At 51.1% G+C, this 23810-nt stretch overlaps 1 protein-coding gene across 1 annotated transcript in view; it reads right to left on the bottom strand.

Annotated features, from left to right (window-relative positions):
* Nucleotides 1-23810, bottom strand: part of LOC129783349 (hydrocephalus-inducing protein homolog) — a 133063-nt gene that overhangs the window by 90321 nt on the left and 18932 nt on the right. The window contains 7 exon segments of the mRNA XM_055793332.1: nucleotides 1670-1871; nucleotides 4460-4584; nucleotides 10031-10230; nucleotides 16903-17037; nucleotides 20413-20532; nucleotides 22162-22287; nucleotides 23443-23574. Of these exon segments, the coding sequence (XP_055649307.1) occupies nucleotides 1670-1871; nucleotides 4460-4584; nucleotides 10031-10230; nucleotides 16903-17037; nucleotides 20413-20532; nucleotides 22162-22287; nucleotides 23443-23562 (1028 nt within the window). The 5' untranslated portion in view covers nucleotides 23563-23574.

The raw sequence follows: 23810 nt of genomic DNA, 5'->3' as shown, positions 1-23810 counted from the left end.
AGCGGCACATAGACAGAGCCTCGGGCAGATGCTGTCACCGGTGCCAAAAATACTTTCTTTGGCTCGCTCCCAGTGGAGTGTCGTGGGAAATGTTTCTCCATGGCTGACCTACAGCGCTGTGCATGAGGAGGGCTTCCAGCCACCGACATGAGCAACCCTCAACTCAGCCTTCAGCAACGGACAAGAATCCCACCGCTACATCCCAGAAAGTCCTGCAGGAGGGAGACAGAGCAAACCCCTGGGTAGACCTTGTGAGAGCCAGGTCTTTCTGGGTGACAGCCAAGCACAGGCTGCTGCACTGCCTCCTCCCATTGTCAAAGTCCTCTCTGCTCTCAAAAGATCTCAAAAGCTGCTCCGACAGCAGCACAGTGGCCTCGGAGCCATGACCACCCCTAAGACTGCAAGTAAGGAAGAACAAAGCGCCCTGGTCACAGTAAAGAACACAGGCTGGCACGAGATCAAGCGTCACTGCAAAAAAATTGGGGAAACACGTTAACTGTGGCGAAAGCTGGTCGCTTCTGAGGGGAGAGAGGATCGCTCAGGGTCCCATCTGTGACGGGCAGCTGGGGAGAGATGCGAAAAGAATGGTGCAGGGAAGTAGCAAGACAAGGTCATGAGATTTTTTCCTTTAGCACACTGCGCTTGCACCAAAGTCACACACTGTGTAATTAAAAACAGAGAACACTGGAAAACTAGTTTTGGCCTTCAAGGCTTTTCTGACCTAATTACATTGAACTTTATTTGCTCAGAAGCCCTTTAAAATTGCTCCAGTTGAAGGCAGTTTCCTGATCAGCTCTGGGTTCAGACTAACTCCTATACACCTACAGCCATCCAAGTCTGAAAAGTCACACAAGGACCCCCCTACATCACCCCAGCTTTGAAGTGTCACTTCCAGTGCCTCCCCCTGGGCTAGAAGCATTTCCTTCCTGCCCCAAACGGAATTTCAAAGCTTCAGAGACACCCTTTGGAGAGCCTGCCCCATCTCTCAGCACCGTGAAGACACAGGTGCTGACGCCCAAAGGCACTTCCAAGTCCTGTCCCTGCCTTCCCCGCAGAACCCTCCACCTCCGAACTCTCCCCAGCCCCGGAGAAGGGGCAGGGATACCTCGCTGTGCTGGAAGCTGGGACAGCGCGAGGCAATTCAGCATCCTACAGCCGGATGGCCTCAACGTTCGGGGCCAGCAAAGCACCCTGCCCTGCGCACTACTGCAAAAGCAGGCTGAAGAAGGTTGCCATCCTACCAGAGCTGGAGGGGAAGAAACTGCAGTGAATATCACAGCAGGTACGCTGCCTGCAGCTGTTAGGTGCTACCGCTCAACGCCGTCCCAGGTAAGGAGTGCCGACACTTTCCTCAGCCTCACAGACCCCCTGCGAGCCCAGGGACCTGGCCTCACTGATTTAGGGCTCCCACAGACGGGAATTTGCTCTCCGAGGAAATGCAGTCATTGCAATCAACCTTTCCTCCCCAAAACATCAGCTGGAACATGGATGGAACCAGAATGGGAAGCACCGAGCTCCATTACCCTGAAGCCCATGGACACAGACCCGGATGCGGTGGATGCTTTATTTCTCCTACACCATCCAAAAAAGCACCAACATCCCTCTGAGGCCGTATGGTAGTTTCACTCCTGGGCAGTGTGTCTTACTGAAAGGAATCTTTCCAACGAACCTCAGCTTCTCCTGATCCTCCTCCTCTTGAGTAAGAAAAGCCTTCCACTGGAAGTGGGCTATGATTTTACTCCGGTTGTGGATGACCACACATCTGTGATTTGACAGCGTGATGTAGGTCTTCCCAACTGCCAAGGAGTTTCTGTCCAGCCTGATGTTGACATCTTCAGCGGCTCCATGAAGGCTTGTGTGCGTATCTTCACCTAGAACAAAGCAAAAGGCAGACATTGCTCATCGCCCTTGCTGATGGGAGTACAAGGAACGGAGGAAACCACAGGGAACAGAAGTGTCACAGCTTTTAGCTGTGTGAGCAGTTCCACAGATCAATATATTTATTGCACCCCAAGAGCTGCAGGTGTACAGCATGAGGATGTCCTGGGCACCACCTTAAGCACCTTATTTCTGGGTGGGCTTGTAGACATTTATCCCCAAGGCAACACTATCTACAGGGAGACGTTTTCAGTGTGCCCAGGTGGCCTTTGGGTTGCCATCCCACCTGGGTCACAGGGAATTCTGCATCCAAAGTCATTCAGGTGACTCGGAGGAGGCCCCACCTCGGTCACGGCTCGCCCAGAGTCTCCTGCAAGCACGCCACCAGGGTTGTGTCTCTCCTGATCCCTTGTTGCCAACATGACAAGATGCCTGGGGCATGCAGGCAGAAGAGGGAGGTGAAGAGAAACAGGCAAAGTGACAGCCCACGGCAGGATGGGACGCGGATGAGAACTTCCCTGTGTTGGAGCAGCAGTGCCCTCACTTGCTGTGGGTCTGTGAAGATATGTCAGAATGAGACCGGTGGGGCACGGCCCACACCAACCTGCCCATCACAGCCCTGCAAGCCCATTTCTTCTGCCTGGAGCCTGCTGGTGCCTATGCCTGAGCGTGCAAGTCTACACCGAGTATTCCCAAGCTGTCCCACAACCCGAGCGAGCACACCTTTGCTTTCCGCCTCAGACCGAGCTGAAGAGGAGAGAGTCTCTGGCTGTGCACGGCAGCCGATTAACGCCTGGAGTCTTGCTGGAGCACCTGCCAGCACTTCACCCTCCAGAAGAGACCCCCACCAAAGCGTCCCTCACTGCCAGAGCTTCCAAACCTTCATTCTTCCTACCAAGCAACTCCCAGGAGTCAACTAAGCACAAACTTGAGCACCGAGCCTACTCTGCCTGTTGCAGGTGAGGGCCTCCCAGGTGAGAAGCAAACCCCAAACACGAGACATTCTCCATTGAAATGGCACTTCTGTGGAGCGTGTTTAAAGCCTCAGAGCCAGCCCCAGCTGAGAAGGGCAGCGACCCAGCCATCCCTGGAGAGCATCCCTCTGCCGAGGCAGAGCCTTCCCCTCGCTGCACGGGTTACAGCAAGGCAGCCAGGGGATGGACCTGCCTTTCCAAGGCTGCCACACAAAAGCACAAGGGGAGAGCTGGCTGCCTACTGGATGGACTCCTTAAACCCTAAGCCAGACACAATGCGGCAGTATCACAGTCGTGCCGGCAAAAAGAGCCCCCCCTCTCTTGGAGGGAGGTTGGAGAACGACTCACCCTTCAAACAGATCTCTGCAGCCATTCATTCATCTCCACACATGGAGAGTTCAGCCTTCGTGCCTGTATAACCTCGACTTCTCTGCTCTTAAGGGAGCCGAGGAGGAGTGGGAGGGATTCGTGGCCAGACACGAGTTATGTTGCGAGAAACAGCAACGTCTCCAGTGACTGGACAGCCTGCTTTCTGTAACAGACAACTCAGCGTACAAAAATAACCGAGGTTCAGAAGCGTTACAGAGGCAGGCGTGCTTTATAAGCTTGCCTTCCCCCTCCGCTGAATCCTCGGCATACGTTGGCAAGCAGAGGAAGCAGGACCCAAGAACTGGGAGACATGCACAGTGCTTCGAGCATGCACAACTCCGGTTCATGGAAACATGACCTCATGCTCTACGAGACAACTAACTACTGCAAAATAAACTCCACGAAAACTATCATGGTCTCACTGTCTAAACGCATGGCCACGTGGGTCTCGAAATAATGGGTATAGTTTTGATCTTCAAAGCCAAGCTGAAGCCTTTGAAATGTAATCATTCTTTCTGCCCTTCTCCAAAGTACAGAGCAGCTTCTATATGAAGACTGAACAGGATTCCTTAACCTAGAAATCACAGAAGAGATAGGTAGGTTTGTAAGAGCACAAACGGCCTGGGAAAATCCGAAGGAGGAAAAATTTGTCACCATTTGTCGTAAAACAGGAACCCAAGGGCCTGAAATAGTATTAGTCAGAAATTACAGAAGTGTAGTACCAGCACTTTCCCAAAGAATATTCCTTCCTTTGGAACGTACTGCCATGGGAGCCTACAGATGCTCATAGCTACAAACCCACAAAGCAACTGGACAAAGGCTTGGAAGGTAAAACCATCAGAAGTGATTAAACAAAGATGAGAATAAAGCCTCTAGCACAGAAAAATGCTAACTCCAGGGCCCACGAGGCAGAAAGCACATGCACTGCCTGCTTCTACACGCTTTGCTGAGCATCCCCTACTGCTGCTCTCCTGGAGAGGAGCCGGGGACACAGACACACTTACGCTCCCGGCTGACACCAGCGTCCCCCAGGGAGAGACCAGCACGCAGCCACACAGAACAAGGGCACACTCAGCCTTTGCCCCTTACCTGCTCACTTGAAGCACCAAAACATGCAGAGGTTTTGAAAGAAAAGGGTTTAGAAAGAAAAGGGTTTAGAGGAGTCTGCAAAGCAAGTTTAACAGTCTTCTGCTTTGAAGGACGCAGAGCGTGGGCACCATGCAGTGTCCCGCACTTACCTGTGTCGTAGTGTACTGTCAGGGACCCGGAATAATCACCAGTCTTCTGTGGGTGGAAGTCCACTGTTACTTGCACGGCATCACCAATCCCAAGAGTCCCAGCAGAGGGATCGACAGAGAAAGGGCTGCAACACAGAGAGGCACATCAGGATTACTGTGGGACATTTGGGGACTATGTGGCTGTCTCGTTCACTCCAGCTCACCTGCGCAAGCAAGAAGCAAACAAACCACAGTCAGCAGAAGAAAAAGAGAACAGACAGTATCAGAAACTGAGCCACCAACTCGACTCCTGAAGAGCTCCAGCCCTCAGAACATCCTATGCTATAAAACGACCTCGTCTCCCCCATACCCTGCATCCAGTTCTCTGCAGCAAGGCTCAAGAGTCTGACTGCTAGCAATACGATCGGAGGAGGGTTTTTGAAGAGCACGGAGATGGTGAGGGTTATTTGCATGCACAGCTTGACACAGACTTCCTCAGGAATCCGTCTTTTCCTGCCACCTATACACCTCAAGAGATACAAATGTCAAGGCAGTGAGATTGCAGCCTGGAAATCAGACAGGGAGAAGAGAATTTCTTCTTGAAGACCAGAGAATAACTGGAGTTTAATTTGCAGAATTCAACTCTTTTTTTTTTTTTTTTTTTACCTTGAAAGCATCCTGGTTTTGCCTAAGAAAGGGCACATTTTAACAGTGTTTCAGTGAAAGCTGCTCTGAGCAAAGAAAAATCTCTACGAGTGCAAAGGCACATTAGAGTGATACAATAACAAGGGAACAAGACACAAAAGGAGTACCCATTTACAACCTGAACAATTAGATCTCTGGCTAAATGAAGCACCATCAGCAGGAGCATATCGAGGCAAGTTTAACAGGAGCTTTTCGGTGTATTCACAAGCAATGCAATCTGGGGCTCCGGGTTGTAATCCAAGCTTGGTAACTGTTTGCTTGGCCTGCTGGAGGAATTCTGTGCAATGTGTTGGAAATAATTATGAAAACGTGTTGGTGTACTTTAGATTTAACACGAGCAATTATGATTTGTGGCCAGGTAAACAGCTCTCGGCTGACAGACACATAATTCAGTTCTTTAACGCTCAGGGAAAAGTCAGATGCAACATGCTCCTGCACAACAGCAGCTGGGCTTTGTGGCTCCTGTACAGCCTCACTTAGAAAGCAAAAGTTACTGGCTTTAGTGCTTTGCTGGTGGTCAATTTGTCACCTCAAAAACACCTTCCAGAGAGTTTCCCAGTGATTAGAGAATGCAGCACACAAAAATAATGAGAAAATCTGGAGCCATGCACGAGCTGAGCTTCATTCATGGAAGCAGTGACAGCTGATGACATTGCTGGAGTTCCTGCTCATTAAGGAGATATTGCTGCAATTAGGGGCCTGACCTGCTCCCCTGACAACAGCAAGAACATTGGCAGTGACTAATGGGGAAGCACTGGGCCTGCAATGTTCACGTGCTGGACCTGAGACACCTGGGAGGGAGGAGGAAAGCCAAGGCCCTGCCAGCCTCAGAACTGGATTGTTCTACATGGCCCTGCACCTGCACTGGGGGTTGTGCCTGGTTATACTGGGCAGGGCTCTGCTGGTGCTTGGCTAGCATCACTGCCTGCTGGGGGAAAGGCACAGAAAAATTCCCCCAACTTTTTTTTTTTTCCCCTCCCCCCCCCCCCCCCCCCCGAAACATGGCCAGAACAGAAAAGCTGCTGGTTAAGGGCCACACTTCAGCACCACCTCCCATCCCATCCCCTTGTCTGCATACCCCTGCCCTCAGATAGCTGGGATGGGCATAACACTCCTGAGGATGACTTCAGGGGATGCCTGAGAAAGAAGGTATCTTCCCATCTTCAAATTATCAGAAGAAGAGGATCCCACCAAGGTCAGGACTCATTCTCAGGACTGAGAAACAGAGCACAAGTCAGACACCGCACCTCCTGCCTCCCACCCCACGCTGTACCCACGGGACAACTTTGTTACTGCTGTCGCAGGAGCTTGGTATCCCTCACGTAGACCTGGTTCTCCAAGACCCAGAGGGATGCAAGGTCCATGCTTAACCTGAACTCTGAATTTCAGTCCACATCACTAAGCTGTTCGCTGCAGCCTACAGATAAGAGATGCTAAGGAAACGTCCCTGACACACTAATAGCCACATGAAAGCCACTGCCAAGAGATGAAGCTGGCAGGCTAAACTCTGGCCTTCTCTCCATTAATTGTGAGCTGTTCTTTAAGATAATCCTTTTCCTGTTAGATCTACCCTGTTAGTGAATCACTACTGCTCCTGAAAAAACAGGAAACATAAGGTTTGGAGGTTTTTTAACAGCTTCTTTTCTGACATCCTGTTTAACTACGTCCATTTGTACGTTTGCTTTGTTGTACAACATCTAAACTGTCACAGGTCCAGATCTCCCAGCGGTGCCTTGCAATCCCCAGCTTGTATAAACTCCTCTAGCCACACCAGCCTGAGGGAGACCTTCCCGCCAGAACCTGCTGAGATCTTGCCCGTTACTGCCCTGCAGAAAGGGAGCAACAACAGACTAGTAAGCAATTTCATAGGGATCTGTTCTGGCATCTGTTGTCCTGTCCTTGTACATCCTGTGGTAACTCTCCAATCCCACACCTCGATGTCGTATAGGGGTACTACAGGGGGCTCCTAGCACTGCACCTTGTAGCATCATTTCCTGAGCTTTCAGAGCCTGATGGGCCATTCCTTAATGTATCTTCTCAGACGGATCCTCTCTGGCGCCATAGCACAGCGTAGCACAAGGTCTGTAACGTCAGGAAAAGGCAGTGCTGCGCTGAGATCTGCTTCCAGACGCCATTTTCAACTGAAACGTACTGGAATGACATTTATCTCCCTGAATGCCATGGAGAAGAAACTCGTTATCCAGCCTTAACAATGAGAACGACAGGAAGAGACTTTCTATATTTACACTAGTACTGCTCTGACTCTCCAGCCTACTCCCAGCCAGCTGGGAGGCCACTTCTTTTCTGCTGGGGTTGCTGGAGCCACTGAGCTCACCTGGGACCTCGGGGCAGGTACCTGAGCAACTTCTCACAGCACAAGCAGCAGGGAACCCACTGTCACACAGTGCAGTCCCCAGCACTGGCTGGAAGAACCGCTCCTGGCACACCATGGCCTCATCGCACAGGGAGAAAGAACGTGGGGGTTCTGCTCTCGGGCTGCAAGGGGATGTGCTGACCTGGTCAAGAGGGGGGAACACTTGGATTCTGAGTGGGGGATACAAGCTTGGGGCACTACGGTCCAGATACTGGAGGGCTGGGCTGCCATTCACTGGGACACAGCAGAACTGCATGCAGCCGAGGGATGGGAAATGCAGCCACCTGTATTTGGGGTGGAAGAATCCCTGGCAGTACAGGCTGGAGGGCACAAAAGCCTTTCTACGGAAAGGGAGCTTAGAGGCTGCAGCACAGGACATACAGGGAGATGCTGGGATAAAGGGCTTTGCACAGCCTGGAGGAGGACAGAGCAAGGCTGGTATTACCCGATCTTACTTCTCATGTTGTGTGCACACCCGACTGAACTTTGACACTGGTCTTGCTTTGAGCGCCGTGTTTGGTCAGATGATCTCCAGAGGTCCCTTCCAAAGTTATTCTGAGTTTCTCTTCTCCATCAGCCCAATTCCATTTCACATATAGCCCCCAAATTTCTCATATTTCCTATACATTTGTGCATATATCCAAGCAGATGGTAGACAGACAGGCATTGGAGGAACTCAACCTCTAAGAAAGTTCCCAATGAAGAATCCATTATGACATTTTGCTGAACACTTAAAGCAAAAAAAATAAAAACAGCAGAAACACAGGAACTTCAGAGTATTTAAAAAGAAATCTGAATGAAAGTGGAGGCGACTTCATTAGAATAAAACGCTGCTTATACTCAAAGATTTAAATCATCAGTTTGAAATTTCAAACTGGCTTTCAAAAATTCGTAATGAAATGGAAGAGATGACTGATGCCTTCAGCTGACATGGGAAATCTTACCAGCTTTTGATCTCTGCACACACACAATCCAGTTATTCAGAATTGTACTTTTTTGTGTGTCGTATGAAATAAAGCTTTTGTAACACTTCCCATCTCTCTGTTGCAAATCAGGACTGAAAAATTTAATTGCTGAAGTTCAGCATAAAATCCGTATCAAGCAGGATTCAACACACGCTGGATCACTCAACAGAATAGTTGGCAAGGACATTGCCAAGAGATGCCAGACACGACTGGGTATCTGTTTTGGTGGTGACGACTAGATCTGGAAATCCCAGAGGGAAGCTGTACAGGGATTTACAAGGTCCTGCCTACGTATTTCCACAGTGAAAAGCAGCAGCCTGCTTGAATAGCATCCTGGAAGCCTGCTTCAACAGCCTTGCCAGGCTTTGGTAGAAGCCTCTTGGACCTTCACGCTTCCCAGGAGAAAGAGCAAAGAGCCTTCTCTTGACCCCTGTTTTCCTGGGGAAGAAACTGAAGCAACTCAGGTGCACTAAGGCAGACGGCACGTCTTTGCTGTGTTCTGGACCTCAGCTCCTGCACCAAGACCTCTGGGACCAAGCAACTCGGAGCTAACTACCAGCCAGCTGAACTGGTTTCCTTGCAGGTGCAGTTCAGCAAACTGGAAAAACAGTGACTGTCTTCTCAGACCAACAGGAACAGTACAGGCTGTCCACAACGCCGCACACATCAGGCACTTGACCAGGAGACTGCCCAAATACCACGTGCTTGTGGCCTCCCAAGGAACGCGTATATTTGTCCAACAGGGCCACATAACCATTTCAGAAGGTACTGAGGATCAAGGAGGTTGGTGGTGGCTACTACAGCATGCTAGAGCACTTTCCAGGAGATCCGAGAGAGACAAAGCTCTAGAAAAGGCTCCCAACCCACGCACCAGGTATTTGCTACATCTTTGGCCTGTGCCCCCCGCTGTAAGGCATTCCTCTTTGGGGCTGTAGTGCAGCTTTGAAGCCACTGCCAGCTCATCTCCACTTACAAGCTCATTCTGCTGAAGAATATTGGATCCCAGGGACCAGATCAAACCTACTGGAGAACCAGGTTCTGGATCACAGCCTGTTTTTCTCAGGGTCTCTATACCAATTGCTTTGATCTACAATCTCTGATTGCACTTGCTACTCTAGACAAAGCTGCTGATAAATTCTTAAATGTCTCTTCCACCAGCTCAGAGCTTGCCCATTTCTTAACACTGCCCTTGGTCTGCAGGAACTGAGCTCCTAGAGCTGTCGTCTGCCCCGCAGGATCTTCCACAGCCCAAGGGCAGTCCAGCTGCCTTCTTACAATTGCTCCTTCAGTCTAACAGAATCAGTCTTGCACGACTGTGCTCTGAAGACACCGTTGCACTATAAAACTCCACTCTGCAGCTTGCAGGGTTTTAGCAGAGGTTGCGCCATGCTTCAAACACTATAATCAACAGCAAAACCCACGTGCCCTGCCCATCTCCAGCCACGACAGCAGCACGGCAGCTCAGGTGCTCCGGTTCCTTTTTGTCGCTGTTTCCCAACTATATTATCATGCCACAGTGTTTTGCACAAAAAAAGATGAGCTCCCTACCTCTGCATGCTGATGCAGTAGCGGGCCTCCCGGTTACCAACATTGCGAACCAGCAGCGTTTTCTGGGTGCTGTACTTGACTGGACAGGCTGAGAAGTTCACCTGGTCGGGGAAGTCCAGGATAGCTCGGGCACCTATAGCTCGGATTGGCACAACAAACTTCTCCCTTTCTGTGATGCAGATGAGCTCGTGGAAATAATCCTGCAGGGAAAGAAACAATCTCAGCACAATGCATTTAGCACCATTCCCACGGCAGAAGAAAAACTGCTGTTTTCTAGGACTGTTGCAGTAGCGTTCAATAACGGAATAATAGTACCTTTTACCTTCATGACCTTTCATTCCAGCATGACTTGCACAGGGTTGTTAACTTGCAAAGAAGAAACAAGCCCACTGATTCACCCGCTTTCGCAGCAAGCTGGCAGCACCACAATTATCTGATGCTTTGATTCCGAGGCACCAAAACAGAGTCACTTCACGCAAGGGATCACAGCACTAATGGAACCTGCTTCAATCGCCACCGCAGACTATTGGAAGCACCACTGAGAACCCAGCTGTGCCACAGCACTAACTCCAATGCCAGCAACGCGGAGACCTTGTTGAAGCTTGGCAGGGGATGCTCAGGTACGTTTTCAAAAGGACTTCAGCACATGCATGGTCAACGGTCAGTTGCTGGGGAAATGCTTCACAAGCTGGACACGGTAATTGCTGCGATGCCAGCTGAGTGTAGGGTACAGCTGTATTTCTCACCCGCTCCCACAGCCTTACAGGGCCAAGGCTGGGGACACGCACCCTTCAAAAGCCATCTGACCCATCTCCCCACACCAGAGCCGGCTCAGCTCCAGACCCAAACTGTTTTTGCAAGAGGTTTCACAAGTACTTAAAAGCACTAACAGTTCCACCCCTGCCCTCAGCAGCCTACGCCAGCTCTGCACTGCAATTCAAGAGAGTTCTTCCTCTGCCTCATCTCAGTTTCCCTTTACATCTCACCCAGCCCCAGGGGACACAGAGACAGCTCTGGCTGATGCCGTAATCGAACCCCTCTGTAAGGTCTGTTCTAGAGGAGTAAGTGACGGGGTGCCTGGTTAGCACACCCACCCCAGGCAGGCGGCATCGGGAGCTGCACACGGGGGACACTCAGACACCCCACCAGAGCAAAGCCGGCTGTGCATTCCCAGCCACTGGCTCGTTCAGAACAGAGCCAGGCAATCCCCCCCGCGCCCCGGCTGCCTGGCGTTTAGCAGCAGGAAGGCAAATCAAATTACCAAAAGCATTTTACTGTAGGGATGAGCAGAGCAGTCTCCAGATGTATGGCATGGCGTCGCTGCGCTGGAACTATCACCTTGCCCCCACTGAAATCAGTGGTAAAGCTGCTGCCATAGGGCCAGGAGCCATTACCCCCAGCAGCGCTCTTGTTGATGAGCTGATCAAAGCTCTGCTTCTCATCACTCACTCGCTGCCCTGATTTTTGCCCCGGTGCTTTTAACTCATTTGATATTCTTGTAATTGTTGAAGCAGCAAGCACTTTGATTTAGGAACCGCACACAGCAGCAAACTCCCTTCAGCAGAACTGATCCGGATTCCTCCGCGGTTGGGATTTCCTGCTCCCATCCCCATCCCCTCCTGGAAGGGCCCTAAGGCAGCCAGCCGTGGCACAGACACGTACCCAGTGCTCCAACACAACAGCTGACACCCAGCGCCTCACCCACCACCCAGCGCCTCACCCACCACTAAGGTTGACAAAACAGATGCTGCCCCATCCAAGGCACAAAGAATAAAGAAGGATCTCTTCTTCTAGACATCTCAAACAGTCACCCTACAAACTGCACAAGGGCTTTTGCTTTTCCTATTTGGAAGGTAAAATACTAGCAAGGGAACTGCAGCAAGCAACCTGCAGGATTTAACATCATATTCCAGGCAAGGGTTTCATCTTCAGCAAGTCTTTCTGAATTAGCAAGTTTGTACTCAATCTTGCAGCCCAAGCCCTCTAAAATAAAAGCTACGGGCAGCCCATATGACTTTAAAGCACCCATTACCTCCTGGGTACTTCACCTCCCAGACTGTTCAGATGCTCAGAAACTGCATTAGCAAATGGAGAGTGCCATTTGCTTTTGCTGTTGTTGTTATTTCGGCCACATTACTGTAACAAAGGCAAATCCAATTGAAAGCTACCTGCCTTAGTCTTGGCATGCCATATTTACTTATCTCTCTCTTCCAGATGCCAGGTAGACAGAGGAGGATGCAAGTTCAGATCAGCAGGGAGATAAAAAAAAAGGAACTTAAAACAACTGGAGGTATTTGAGGGAAGTAAAAGGAAGTAATTGTCAAGTCGTTGTCATTGCTAAGGAGCAAATGGATGACAGCAAGGCAATTAAGAGCCCAAGAAATAAATCCCCCCCTCCCCCAAAAGCAAGCACAGGCAACCTTCCCAGCTCCTTTGCTGGTGAGGGGCACCGGGACAACCTGCACAGCAACGCACAAGGAAAGGGAATTCTTTCTCCAGGGACCCGAGGGCAAGGCTAAAGCAGCAAGGATTTGGTTTCACAGAGACAACCACGACCTTGGGAGAGAAAGCTGCCTCTCACCATTCATGCAGATGCACATCATGTCCCAAGCCCCCTCTCCAGGGACACCGTGGAACATGGCATCCCGTGCAAGGCTTGACTCAGCACTTCAGAGCAGGCTGACCCTTCAGCCACGCTCTACCACCCCACCAAAGTGGGACCTTGCACCAGGCTGAATGCAGCGTCAGCCCAAACAGGGCGAAACCCAAGGCAGGAGGGGTGCTAGGCAGAAGCTGGCTGTTTGTGTCGCTGTGGACCCATGGTCCCTTAAGCTTTTGAAAGCTGAATTGCCCCCCTGGGTGGGGAACGGGTTGCAGTCTCCACTGCAGCACTGCCTCGTGCTACCTGGACACTAACTCTGCTACACACTTGCTTACAGCCTGGGCAACTGTTGAGACCAGTGCAAAATCTTGTTCTGCTTCGCAACTACAAACCCTTAGCAGACTGTTTAAGACCACGTTTCTAAATAAACGTGCCTGGATGACAGAGGGGTTGCATCCCATCTATGCTCTAAAGTTTGTTGTGTTTAGACACAGCTTCAGGCTACAGATTTTCATGAAAACATGACTACATCCTTCATACAACTCCCCTCTCCATTGCAAGGATGGCAGACAGTTGTACGATGGTTCCCCTTCTCTCACACCCCTTTGACAAGCAGTAAATTACAAGCTCTGGCCTTCCAGGTATCGCCACTGGCATCTGAACTGGCACCCGCTGGAACTGAAGCAGCTGCTCGTCTCTGATGCTGTTTCAGGCTCTCTGCAAACTCAGGGGCTAACGGTAATACTGCCACAGTGATATCAACCTTAGCTGCCCACAACACCACACTCGGATGTCAGATTTCCTGCATAACCCATCCTAAATCCTGCACTGAATTCCTTGCAGCAGACGACTTGCACAGAAAAGATCCTTGTAGCATGAGGTCACACGGCAAGCCAAGCAGGGAAAGCTCCCGCTGAAACCCTGATATCAAAGGCTGGAAAATAAGGGCCATGACCAGAGAGGAGGGACCGGAGGATGAAGATACAGTCGCAGGAGAAGGGGGTGCCCCTGCACCTGCCCCCCTCAGCTGCCGGTTCGCAGCACTCTGAAATGAGTCGCTTAGCTCCAGGTTCATTTATCACCGGGCCATCTGCCTTGGTCTTCTGCCCCTTTCCTCCCCACACGAGTCATCTTGAAAGTATACTTGGAATAGCTTCTGGGCGCTACAAAGCATCTAACAGGGCTGGGCTGAATTGTAAAGGACTTCATTTCAGTAATGCAGTAACTCGCTGTCCTGTCGTATTTCATAGTAATCAATGTGCATTAATTCAGTCTCCACCGAGCACCAGTAATGAATTTCACAAACCTCACAGACTGAACTTGCATTGCCTGAAAACAGTGCACTGCTACAGTGAAAAGAGCAAGACGACAACACGGAATAAGCTGTGCTATGTTTTTATGTGCTTCTTACTTCCTTCTTCCTTTACAATAAACTATTAATAAGCCTGTAGGACGCACAAATGGAAGTATTTCTGTCTGTTGTTTATCTGCCAGTCAGTGCCACAATGGTTTCCAGTTCAGCAGAGGCCGTCAGACCATAACGCAAGAACATGTGGGAACAGGGGCTGGCACGAGAACACCCACGCTGTACAACTGGAGCCATAAAACAGAAACGTGCAAATCAGAAGCAGCAAGAGTAACAAATTGGAAATGTTGCCCAGCAGAAAAATTAGCAGTTCATTTATAACACAAGTGCCAATAAACCAAGAGGCACACCAGCTGTTTATTTATTTTCTGACAGTCCAACCACGTGGCACATTCCCAAATGACTGCCAGACAGCAGGGAACTGCTCATTTTCCAAGAAAGGGCTACGCGGCACACAGCATTTCAGCCACCAACAGCTCACATGGCCCTAGTACTTAAGGCTTGGCCACAACTCTACTCCTTTGATTCAGGAGTGACTTCACTGAAGTCAGACTTACCCCAGGGAAGAACAGATTCAAAGCAAGAGAATTATACAAACCAACTCCCCATCAGGAAGACCCGCATCCCAGTTCACTGGGTTACCCACAGTCCCTGTGGATCGTGCAGCATCAGGGATGTAGAGGTTGTTCAAAGGCAGCACTCCTGAGCCTTCCGCAATTAACACACAGATACTCTGCAGGCAAGCAACTGCAAGCCCAGCACAGGTGGCTTTACGGAACCATTTCCCAAAGCCTGCCTCTTGGCTAAGGGCTTTGCAAGGTGCTCTGCACATCCTGACCATGCTACTGATGCATTTCTAGCTCAGCTACAGCACTCTGGCACTCCGCTGACTCACGCTCCATCAAGTATGAGCCAAAACATTCCGCTTGTACAACATTCTGGTTCTGCTGTACAATCCCCTTGTGCTCCTCACCAAGCAGCCCACATCCCTCCCCCAATGCCCTGCAAGGAGCACAAAACCCAGGTCAGCAGAAACTGCCGTGGTGTCGCTGAAGCTGTGCAGAGGACCTCGCTGGCACAGCTCCCTAATGCCACACACTCACCAGTTCAAGGGCAAGACAAGGGACAAAGTACTGGACATGAGTGCTCCTGGGGGTTCTCTCACCCTACTTCTATTTGGGGTGATGTTCATCTGTTGCTCTGCTGCTTCTCTCTAGCTGAAGAGCAGCAATTTGCCCTTCATGGGAACCGATTTACTTCCACCCCAAAAATGAATGCTCATGAATACTAATAAATCACATTTTAAAGGAAGCAGCGTCCTCTGCAAAGCCTACCTCGGTGAGGTTAAGCTCTTATGTCACTTGGGCAGTATGGAGAACTGCCCTAGGCCAAGGTCATTTTAACCTTCCATACGAATGATGTAAAACCATTTCTCAGTCCCTCCCCAAAGCAACAGATCATTTCACAAGCTCAGGGAGCCAGGGACCGCAGGGCATTTCCTCTTTAGTTTGCTACAGCCACGCTGTTTGAGGATAGGACAGGGCATTAAACTAAATCTAAGCAGCAAACAGAAGATGAGAGAACAGCTGTGCCCAAAGGGATCCTGCGCCTCTGGCCTGGCGCAGAAGCATCAGCTGGCTCAGAGCTATCCCCTAACCTCGCCTCGCCCACACAGCCACACAAAGAACCCTGCCAAGAGGCAGCAGAGTGCTGCTGGAAAGAGTCAGCCTGTCTGTATGCCCCTGCGATGCTTCCTCCCTTCCATGCCATGTGCTAAACCCTTCTGCATTAAGAAGCCTCCAGACAACACTGTCACCCCTTCACATCACGGCACCGTGCCAGGCTTGCCAGAGCCACAGCACCGATGTTCCAACCTCCAAGCAAAAGCATGGCACATGGGGCAGGGAATAGGTGCCAGCTGACACAGCAGCCACAGCCACATGCACACAGCCACAGCCACACCAGCGTGACTGCCCAAAGGCTCCGGGGTAAGTGTCTGCCTGCAGATTCTACCTGCCCCTTCAATGCCTGGGTGTGCTCCAGATGTCTCTGTCATCTGCAGCACACCGGCCCCCTGCTGATTAAAGACATCTAGATCTCAGTGCGGCTGTGCCAGGCTGGCTCCCCGCCACGAGCACATCTTCTCCCCTAGAATCACAGCTGGAGCACAGGCAGGCAAGTATCCTCAGGGGCAGCACAGCGGCAAGGCTGGAACACAGAGGGTATGAAAAAGCATCACCTTCGCTCCAGCCCAGGGTGAGGCAGGGAACTGGTTGCCAGATGGGAAAGAGGAAAGCTCTCTGCATCTATTCACTCCTCTAGTATTTTCTATCATAATTAAGCCCCTAACACTGAGTAGAGAGGTGGGATGGCTAAACATCAACACTCCTCCCAGCCATCTTCCTACTGTCCCACGTGCACCTTCCCCTGCAAACGCCCAGGAAAGCACGGGGAGGGAATGCACAGCCCGTCAGTCCCTGCTGCGGTGGCATCGCATGGTGCTGCCAGCCAGGATGTGACCAGCCGCAGGCTGCCTGACCACAGCCTAGAGCAAACCTTGCAGCACGGCACGGGCTATAACCAGTGCGCAAGGAAAGTGCCGGCTTCAGACAGAACGTTCCACTGTCTCACTGCTGTGTCCAACATGATACACATCCCAGTGACTCCAGTTTTCAAAAGTGGTGGTCCTCACTCTGATCAGGCTCAACTTCGCGTCCTCCAAACAACAGGTCAATTTTAAATAGGCTTTTGTATTTATAATTATCAGAGCAAACCCATAACCATACAGCAACGGACAGATATTAGCAGTGCCGCAAACCCCACAGCAGACGCCCTGTTCTGAACCCAGCCCCGCAGGTTCGCCTCCCGCTGAAGGCACCTGTCTCTTGGGACCTCCAGTCTCACCTTGTTCTCATTGGGGGTGAAAACGATGTGGAAAGTCACAAGCATGCCAGGCGGTACTTTGCGGCACACGGCATGGTGGCTGATCAACTTGAAATAAGGTGACCTCTCCAAGGTGACCTTCAGCAGCTGAGGAACCTGCAGAAAAGGTAAGAAAGTATGATTTTGCAGCTTGTGGAAACGGGAGCAGAAGAGACCTGCCAATAGCCTTCCTTAACCACCTTTCCAAAGCACTTTTAGCTCTGGAGGTACGTGCACATAATACACAAGAGTCAACATTAATCCCTTCTGCCTGGGCAAAATAGCTCAAGGCCAGAGGCAGCAGGGCAATGAAGGAAGGGCCAAGCAGGGAAGACACCAGCAGCACCGAGATATAATATCTGAATCAAGCCACCCGTGTATTCAACAGGCCCAAAGAACCTGCCGGCTTCTGCCCATACACATCCAGGCAGTCATGCCCCTAGAAGGGGACTGTGTTGTCTGAAAGCCAAACAGTACGTGTTAATCCTGGGGGAAGAAATGCACTTTAACGTGCTGGGTTTGAGCAGGGCACTCAAGCTGCAGTGCTAGAGTCATGCATGCAGACCAGCAAGAGGAGGAGACCACACATACTGTGGCCTCACTGGGAATAAAAGCAAGCCTGAAGAGCAAAAGGAGGAACATGGGAAGACAAAGCGACAACCCCACAAACAGAGGATGGCTAGGAAAATTCACAGGGAGCTGTAAAGAAGCAAGGGAGAAGCACAATACGCTACAAGGAAAGGCTGATGCAGAGGATGAGAGCCAGCAACTTGGCAAAGTGATGGAAAGCCAGGCGACCCCCCCCAGGCTGTGGCTATCAACTATGGGCTCCAAAGGCATCTTCTGCCTCGAGATACATGACCGGCACTGACTGCCGCTGGAGTCTCAGTTTTAAAAGCCAACCTCTGCTCTCCGGAGGCTCCTGCTGCCTGTGACCGTAGCCAGGCAGCTGCCAGCGCAGGCAAGCCAGATCCCTGGGGATCCCTGCCCACCCCCAGCAGTCCCTGCAGGCACCCTGCTGCACGGTTCTGCCCTCTGGGACACCACCAGCACACAGACAGCACGCAGGCATTTCTCGACCCCTGAGCACCAAATCTCAAAGTCTAAAGCAGGTGATTTGGACTCACGGGCAGCTTCACTGACAAACAACAACCCCACAGGAGGCTTGGAAAAAATGGAGGCTTGTTCTGCACCACCCACCCGAGCCTGGTAACCCATGGCCCAGGCAGTCCTGAACTCTCCAAACGCCCTTGGAACCCAGCAATGTCCTGGGGCAGCGGGTTCCAGGAGCCAGTTTCACAGCGCACACAAGCAGTTTGGTCACCAAGTCCCTTAGGAGAGGAGCACGTGTGGCTAAGACCTTCAGCAAAAGCCACCCAGAACACCTGAGGGTGCTGAGGAACAGCCTGAAGACAGAAAAGCAATTGTACAACACAGGTGAGAGCAGTAAGTATATAGCGAAGCACTTCTGTAGTTGCACCATTACAGAGCCTCTATTTGGAATACATTTTGCTGTCAGCTGGATTTTTAGGGGGCAAACAACTTCAGGCTGCCATGCAGTATAAGATTCAGAAGAATCTGGGAAACCAGTGCGAAAACTCTGAGACAGAGCACAACACTGCTCTTCTCCAGGACATTGCCAAAAGCCAACAAAATTAGAATAGAACACCCTCTCAGGATTATCATCTCTACCTTTCTGTATTTAGAACATACCAAGGATTTTCCTTAGAGCTAATCTTACTTTTACACCCACACTCTCCAATGGCTGAGGTCTTACCAGCTTCAAAACTAGTTCGGTTTGGAAAAATCCCACATTCACACACTGCCTCCCCCTTTACAGGGCACGTAAACCCCAAGGTGCAGCTGGACAAGTTTATTATTCCTTACTGGGAAGGGCAGAAATGTTATGCAGATGTTCTTTTCCACCTGAGGAAGCATGAACAGAGCAAATCAACTGTTTGCCTGTTGGCTGGTACTTGGCAAAGATAACCATTTTGAGGTGCTGCATGGATAATGGAGCAGCTGAAGCCAAAAGACTCAGTGGGAACGAAGCAGAGAGTAGGAAGAGAGAAACTGAGGCACATTTTAATTGGGAAGAAGATACCTACAGCAAGGGGTGCCCAAACCCCAGTGTAGACCACACCAGTGGCATTCCCTGGGTGCAGGCACCCATGCCACACCTTATCCACGTTCCCAAGTTAAATGCCAGACCAGGAATGGTGCAGTACTCTCCAGGAATAACTGAGGGACCACACACGCATCCTTCCCAGCCAAAGGGTCTTCCCTTTTCACCCACATCCCTGTCAAAACCTGTTCTCTCAGGAAATACTTGGACTTCTCCCGCTGTCCTTCCACTCGCTGCCTTGGCAGCTTTTTTTTGTTGTCCACCTGTTTGTCCCCCCCAGCAGGTAAATCTGGAAATCTGGGCGGAATTCACCGGCTCTTGCGCACACTTCCATCTTCCCATCCCACCCTCCCCTCACACATACCTCTTATTCCTCATTACAGAAGAGTATCCTTAATTACACCTCTCTTCCTGACCTTTCTCTGCTGCCAGTGCACTTACTGCTACAGATCAAGAGAAACCCTTGCGTGTAGGAAAGTGCGCAGTGAGAGAACACTGAGCTCAGCTCCTTTCCTCCCTCTGCCTTTTCCCACCAGCTTGCTCTTGGCACATGCCCCATTCCAGCAAATGTTTCCCCAACTGAAATTCAAAAGGTCTCAATTTCCCTCTTTACAGTGGAACAAAACTGCTGACATTTTCCAACTTTTCCATTTGCAGCTTTCTTCGGAAATCTCAAAATGATCAGGTTTTTCAAGCAAAGGTGGAGACCTCCGAGGGCACTTGACTCTGAACGTGCTGTGGCTCTCCAAAGGGGAAGCAGAGCGTCACATTGCCTCAGAAAAACCTGAGCAGAACCCAATTAAGCTTAGCAGGAGCCTGAAGCGGCACCTAAAGGCCTCCCACTGCTTCTGCTACATCAGTCTGTTTCCACTGCTGTTTCAAACCACCTTTCCTGAAGCGCTGTTACCACTAATTATAACTTACTCCAGCATAAAGCGGAGAAGACTCAACCCCCGAGCTCTGACAGCCCGTTCAGCTCTCTGTGCAGCTCACCCAGAGGCAGAGGTGCCCTGTGGAAACCAAGATTAACCACGGAGCCACCAGGACACGGTGTACACTCGAGGGAAAGCACGAGGGCAGGGAAGAACTGTACAGCCCTCAACATTCCCAGCCATCCAGGGCTTTCAGGGGGAAGGATGCTGACTAGAAAAGCTCCTTTCGGTTAGGGACTACCAACACACAGCCAAAACCAGGGCGAGAAACCTCAGCATGGCAAGATTTCCACCATCTTGCAAAATAAAGGTGGCGAGACATTTTACTCCGGATGTGCTGTGCTGCAGCAGGTGACTGGCTGTGCTGTGCACCGCGCGGATGACACTGCTCTCCAGTTCCAGCACAGGGTTAAACTTCCACATCCCAGCACTTACCTTGTCCTCGTTCCTCAGAGTCAGTGGCACTTCATAGACCTCGTAGGGGACGTAGCTCTGGAATACCACCTCTGACGGGAAAGGCTGGAACGAGCGCTGTCTCGGGGAAGGTGCCGAGAACTGCAGATGCAAAACAGAGTTTCAGCCGCTGGGAGAAAGATTCATCAATCAGAGAATACTACATCGGTCCCCAGTGAAGTACAGTCTCCCGGTGAGTACGCCTGCCCAGCTCACGCCAGGGGAACGGCAGCTCACCCACCTGTGCTCTGAGCAGATCAAATGTTTCTGGGCCACACTGAGCAGGCTCAAGCGAGCAGCTCTTTTGCTGGCCGTTTCTCCAGGTTTCCTGCTCCAAAAGGCAAGGCAGCGCTTACCTCCGGCAGAGCCCTGGGCTAACACGGTCACACCGCTCCAGAGCACTTACTGCGAGAGCCGTAAGCACTCGTGCAGCAAGTGAAAGCCAAGCATTTACAGGAGACTCCACGGGAAACAGTTTGGGGATTATCTTTACCCTGAGACAGTCACCAAGTCCAACCCATCCTCAAATCTCTTTTTTGATACACAGCCTAGAAACCATGAGGAAGAGAAGACAGGCCAAAAAGGAACACCGCCGTTAAGAAAGCAACAGATGAGGTGATAAGGTTCAGCTCCTTCCCCAGCACTACTGCGCAACTTGAATAGGGCTGGACTTGGCATCTCCTTTTCCCATGAGCTTTCAACGGATGCTTCATTACAGTCCATTATTGCCACGTCAGTTAATACCACTACAGAAGCGCGCCTGACGACACACAGAAACAGCAAACGCTTACAGCGCAGAGGCATTACTTGGAGAAAATCCCTCCCTGCTTTGTCTCCCCCCTTCCAGCTGAACTCTTCGCACTCACAAGACACAGGCACGTCTCCTGCTTCTGCACAGGAGTCAGGGTCGTGCTGAAGCCAGCAGCCACAGCACACGGCCAGTTCTGTGTGCGCTCGTCCGAGGCGTTCCCAACCTCACGTGCTGTCTAAGGCAATCCCCAACCAATTTGTTACAGGTCTCTTGCTGGCACTTTTCCACTCAACAGCCTACCTCAGTCATCTACCCACTTGGAACGTGCGTTCTACTAAGCAGATGTGTAAGAAGAGCAGCTTTCAACATACATGTAAGCAAACACTGATCCAGATAAAGCACACCCGCTCCCCTCTGCCCAGCGCCATTCCCCTGTGTACCTGGCAGCCTGCAAAATCTAACACCCTGTAAGGGTCCCACTCGTCGTTCCAACCCAAAGCATTCATGCAATTGCTTGAGCTACACCTTGAAGAGTTACCGTAGGCCCTCAGCCCTCAAAGACCAACGCTGCCACCATTGAGGCCATCCGATGACCCCAAGCGTTTGACAGAGACTACACCAGACCAAGGGCTGCCTATTTCAGCAGGAGGGTGGGAAATTGCAAACTTGCATCCTTGTGTCCCCCCCCAGCCTTTCTCCAGGATCATGCTTTAGCCACAGTAGCTCGTCTCCAGCAAAAGCCACCAACTTCAGCAGAGGTGATTTATATGGGCTTAGTGCAGGCCAGGACTTCAACAGCTCACTGGGGGAAAACATTTCACCTTTCCCCCAGCAGAAGGAACGCCACCACCACCAGCAGCAGTTTGAAACGACAAACTGCCACCAAGGCATTTAGATAAGCTGGAGGCAAGCCTGTCACAAGCATAGGCCCACTTCAAATGTCACGTCAAACAGCAAGGAAAAGGGCAAGAAAAGGCTACCTTATGACGGGAGGCTTCACTCACGTCGAGAAGCTGGGTAATCTGGGGCCGCCGCATCTCCCGAGTGCTGGCCAGCCTCTGCTTGGTGCTAAGAGTCATCTCCTTCAGGAAGGCAGAGGGAGTCAGCTGAAATGCAAAACACCAGCAAGAGCTACAGAAATGCCTTCATTCAGAAAGGCTTTTCTTGTGCAAGAGCCACTGATGAATAATTTGTGATCACAGCCACTAGGATAGTCCTGGAAGTCCCATAATTACCCGCTGAAATATTTAACATCAGTAAATTAATGATAGAGAGCGGAATACACACGCTCCAACCAAGTGGCTCTGTCCCAGTAGCTTCTCCTTTGTGATTTGATGTGACATGTTGGGGGATTTGGCTCTTCAGGCATTTGTTTCCTCTTCAGATTTGCTGGATTGAGCCAGTGACCTTTGAAGAAGGTCGGGAGGAGTTACCAGCAACCCCCTAACTCCATCCTTGCACAACGCTTACAACCACCACACGTGTGGAGACGTCACTGCTGGGTGAGTCAGAGGAAAACAGAGAAGCAGTGTTGTGCCAAAACTGAGGTGGAGAGGAATGGCTCCAGGTTTTAGTTATCTCTTTTGAATTAGCACTTGTTTTCTCTGTTCTGGCCTCCGAGACCTCTCCACAGAAGTATGCAGAGAGATCTCCTCGACAGAGCCTCAGCGCCAGGTCGCCTTCAGTCAGGTGAGCTCTGGTCAGCAAAGGACATCTGAGGATGGGGAGGAGGAACTGCCCTGACTCTGCTGCTGTCTGCAGCGCTGGGTCTGTGCTCCACAGGGGATACGGGACAGAACAACTGTTTTGGAACCTGTTCCATCTGGGACCAGCCATACCTCTCGAAACCTTCAGGCAGAGTTTGAGCAGCCCACCACATGCCCAGCTGCCTGGAGGGCAGGTATGGTCAGAGCAGCGCTGGCAAGCATCCCGACGTGACAAAACATTGCTGCCCACACAAAGGGGACAGAACGAAGCACACGCTCATGCTTCAGCTATTCCGGTGCAATGCCCGGTACGTCCATTTAAATTGGCTCCGGTGGCACATCCAGACAGACTCTGGGCTTGCCCTGAAGCAGCACACAGTCCATCCCCTACTGCACCATGATCGCCACCTCCGACAGAAGCACAGCAGCAGAGAGACGGGGAGGTGGTGTCCAGCTTCACAGTGCGGCCAGACAACAGGAGGGGCAGGTAGAGGAAGGACGTGGGGGCAGTTTCCAGCCTTACACAGCTCCTACCTGGCCGCAGCAGGTACTTACAGCTGCAGGCTTCTCCGTCTCTCTGACTAGCTTCGGATTACGAGGCACTACCACTTGGCTCGGGAATCCAGCAGCCATCCTGGAGGACCCCGTGAACCAGCAGGGCTTTCCAGTGGCCATGCCTCAGTTGACCTGCAAGGAACAACAACAGGACTTTGAAAATCCAGAATCCCCTACATGGCAGACCCAAAGGAGACAGCTGTGTCTCCGGGTTGTGGCATCCTTCATAACTGCGGCCTCCCCACCCTGTCTCATAATTAGACCATGTTGAAGCAGAAGAGTGAAGATTGATAGAAGTAAAACCCCACAACAAACATTCCCTGAGCCAAAACAGCCTTTCACAAGCCACACGCACACATCAGAGCCTG

Source organism: Falco peregrinus, unplaced genomic scaffold (assembly GCF_023634155.1).
Source record: "Falco peregrinus isolate bFalPer1 unplaced genomic scaffold, bFalPer1.pri scaffold_35, whole genome shotgun sequence".
NCBI classification, from domain to species: domain Eukaryota; kingdom Metazoa; phylum Chordata; class Aves; order Falconiformes; family Falconidae; genus Falco; species Falco peregrinus.
This window is presented reverse-complemented; position numbering and strand designations above follow the sequence as displayed.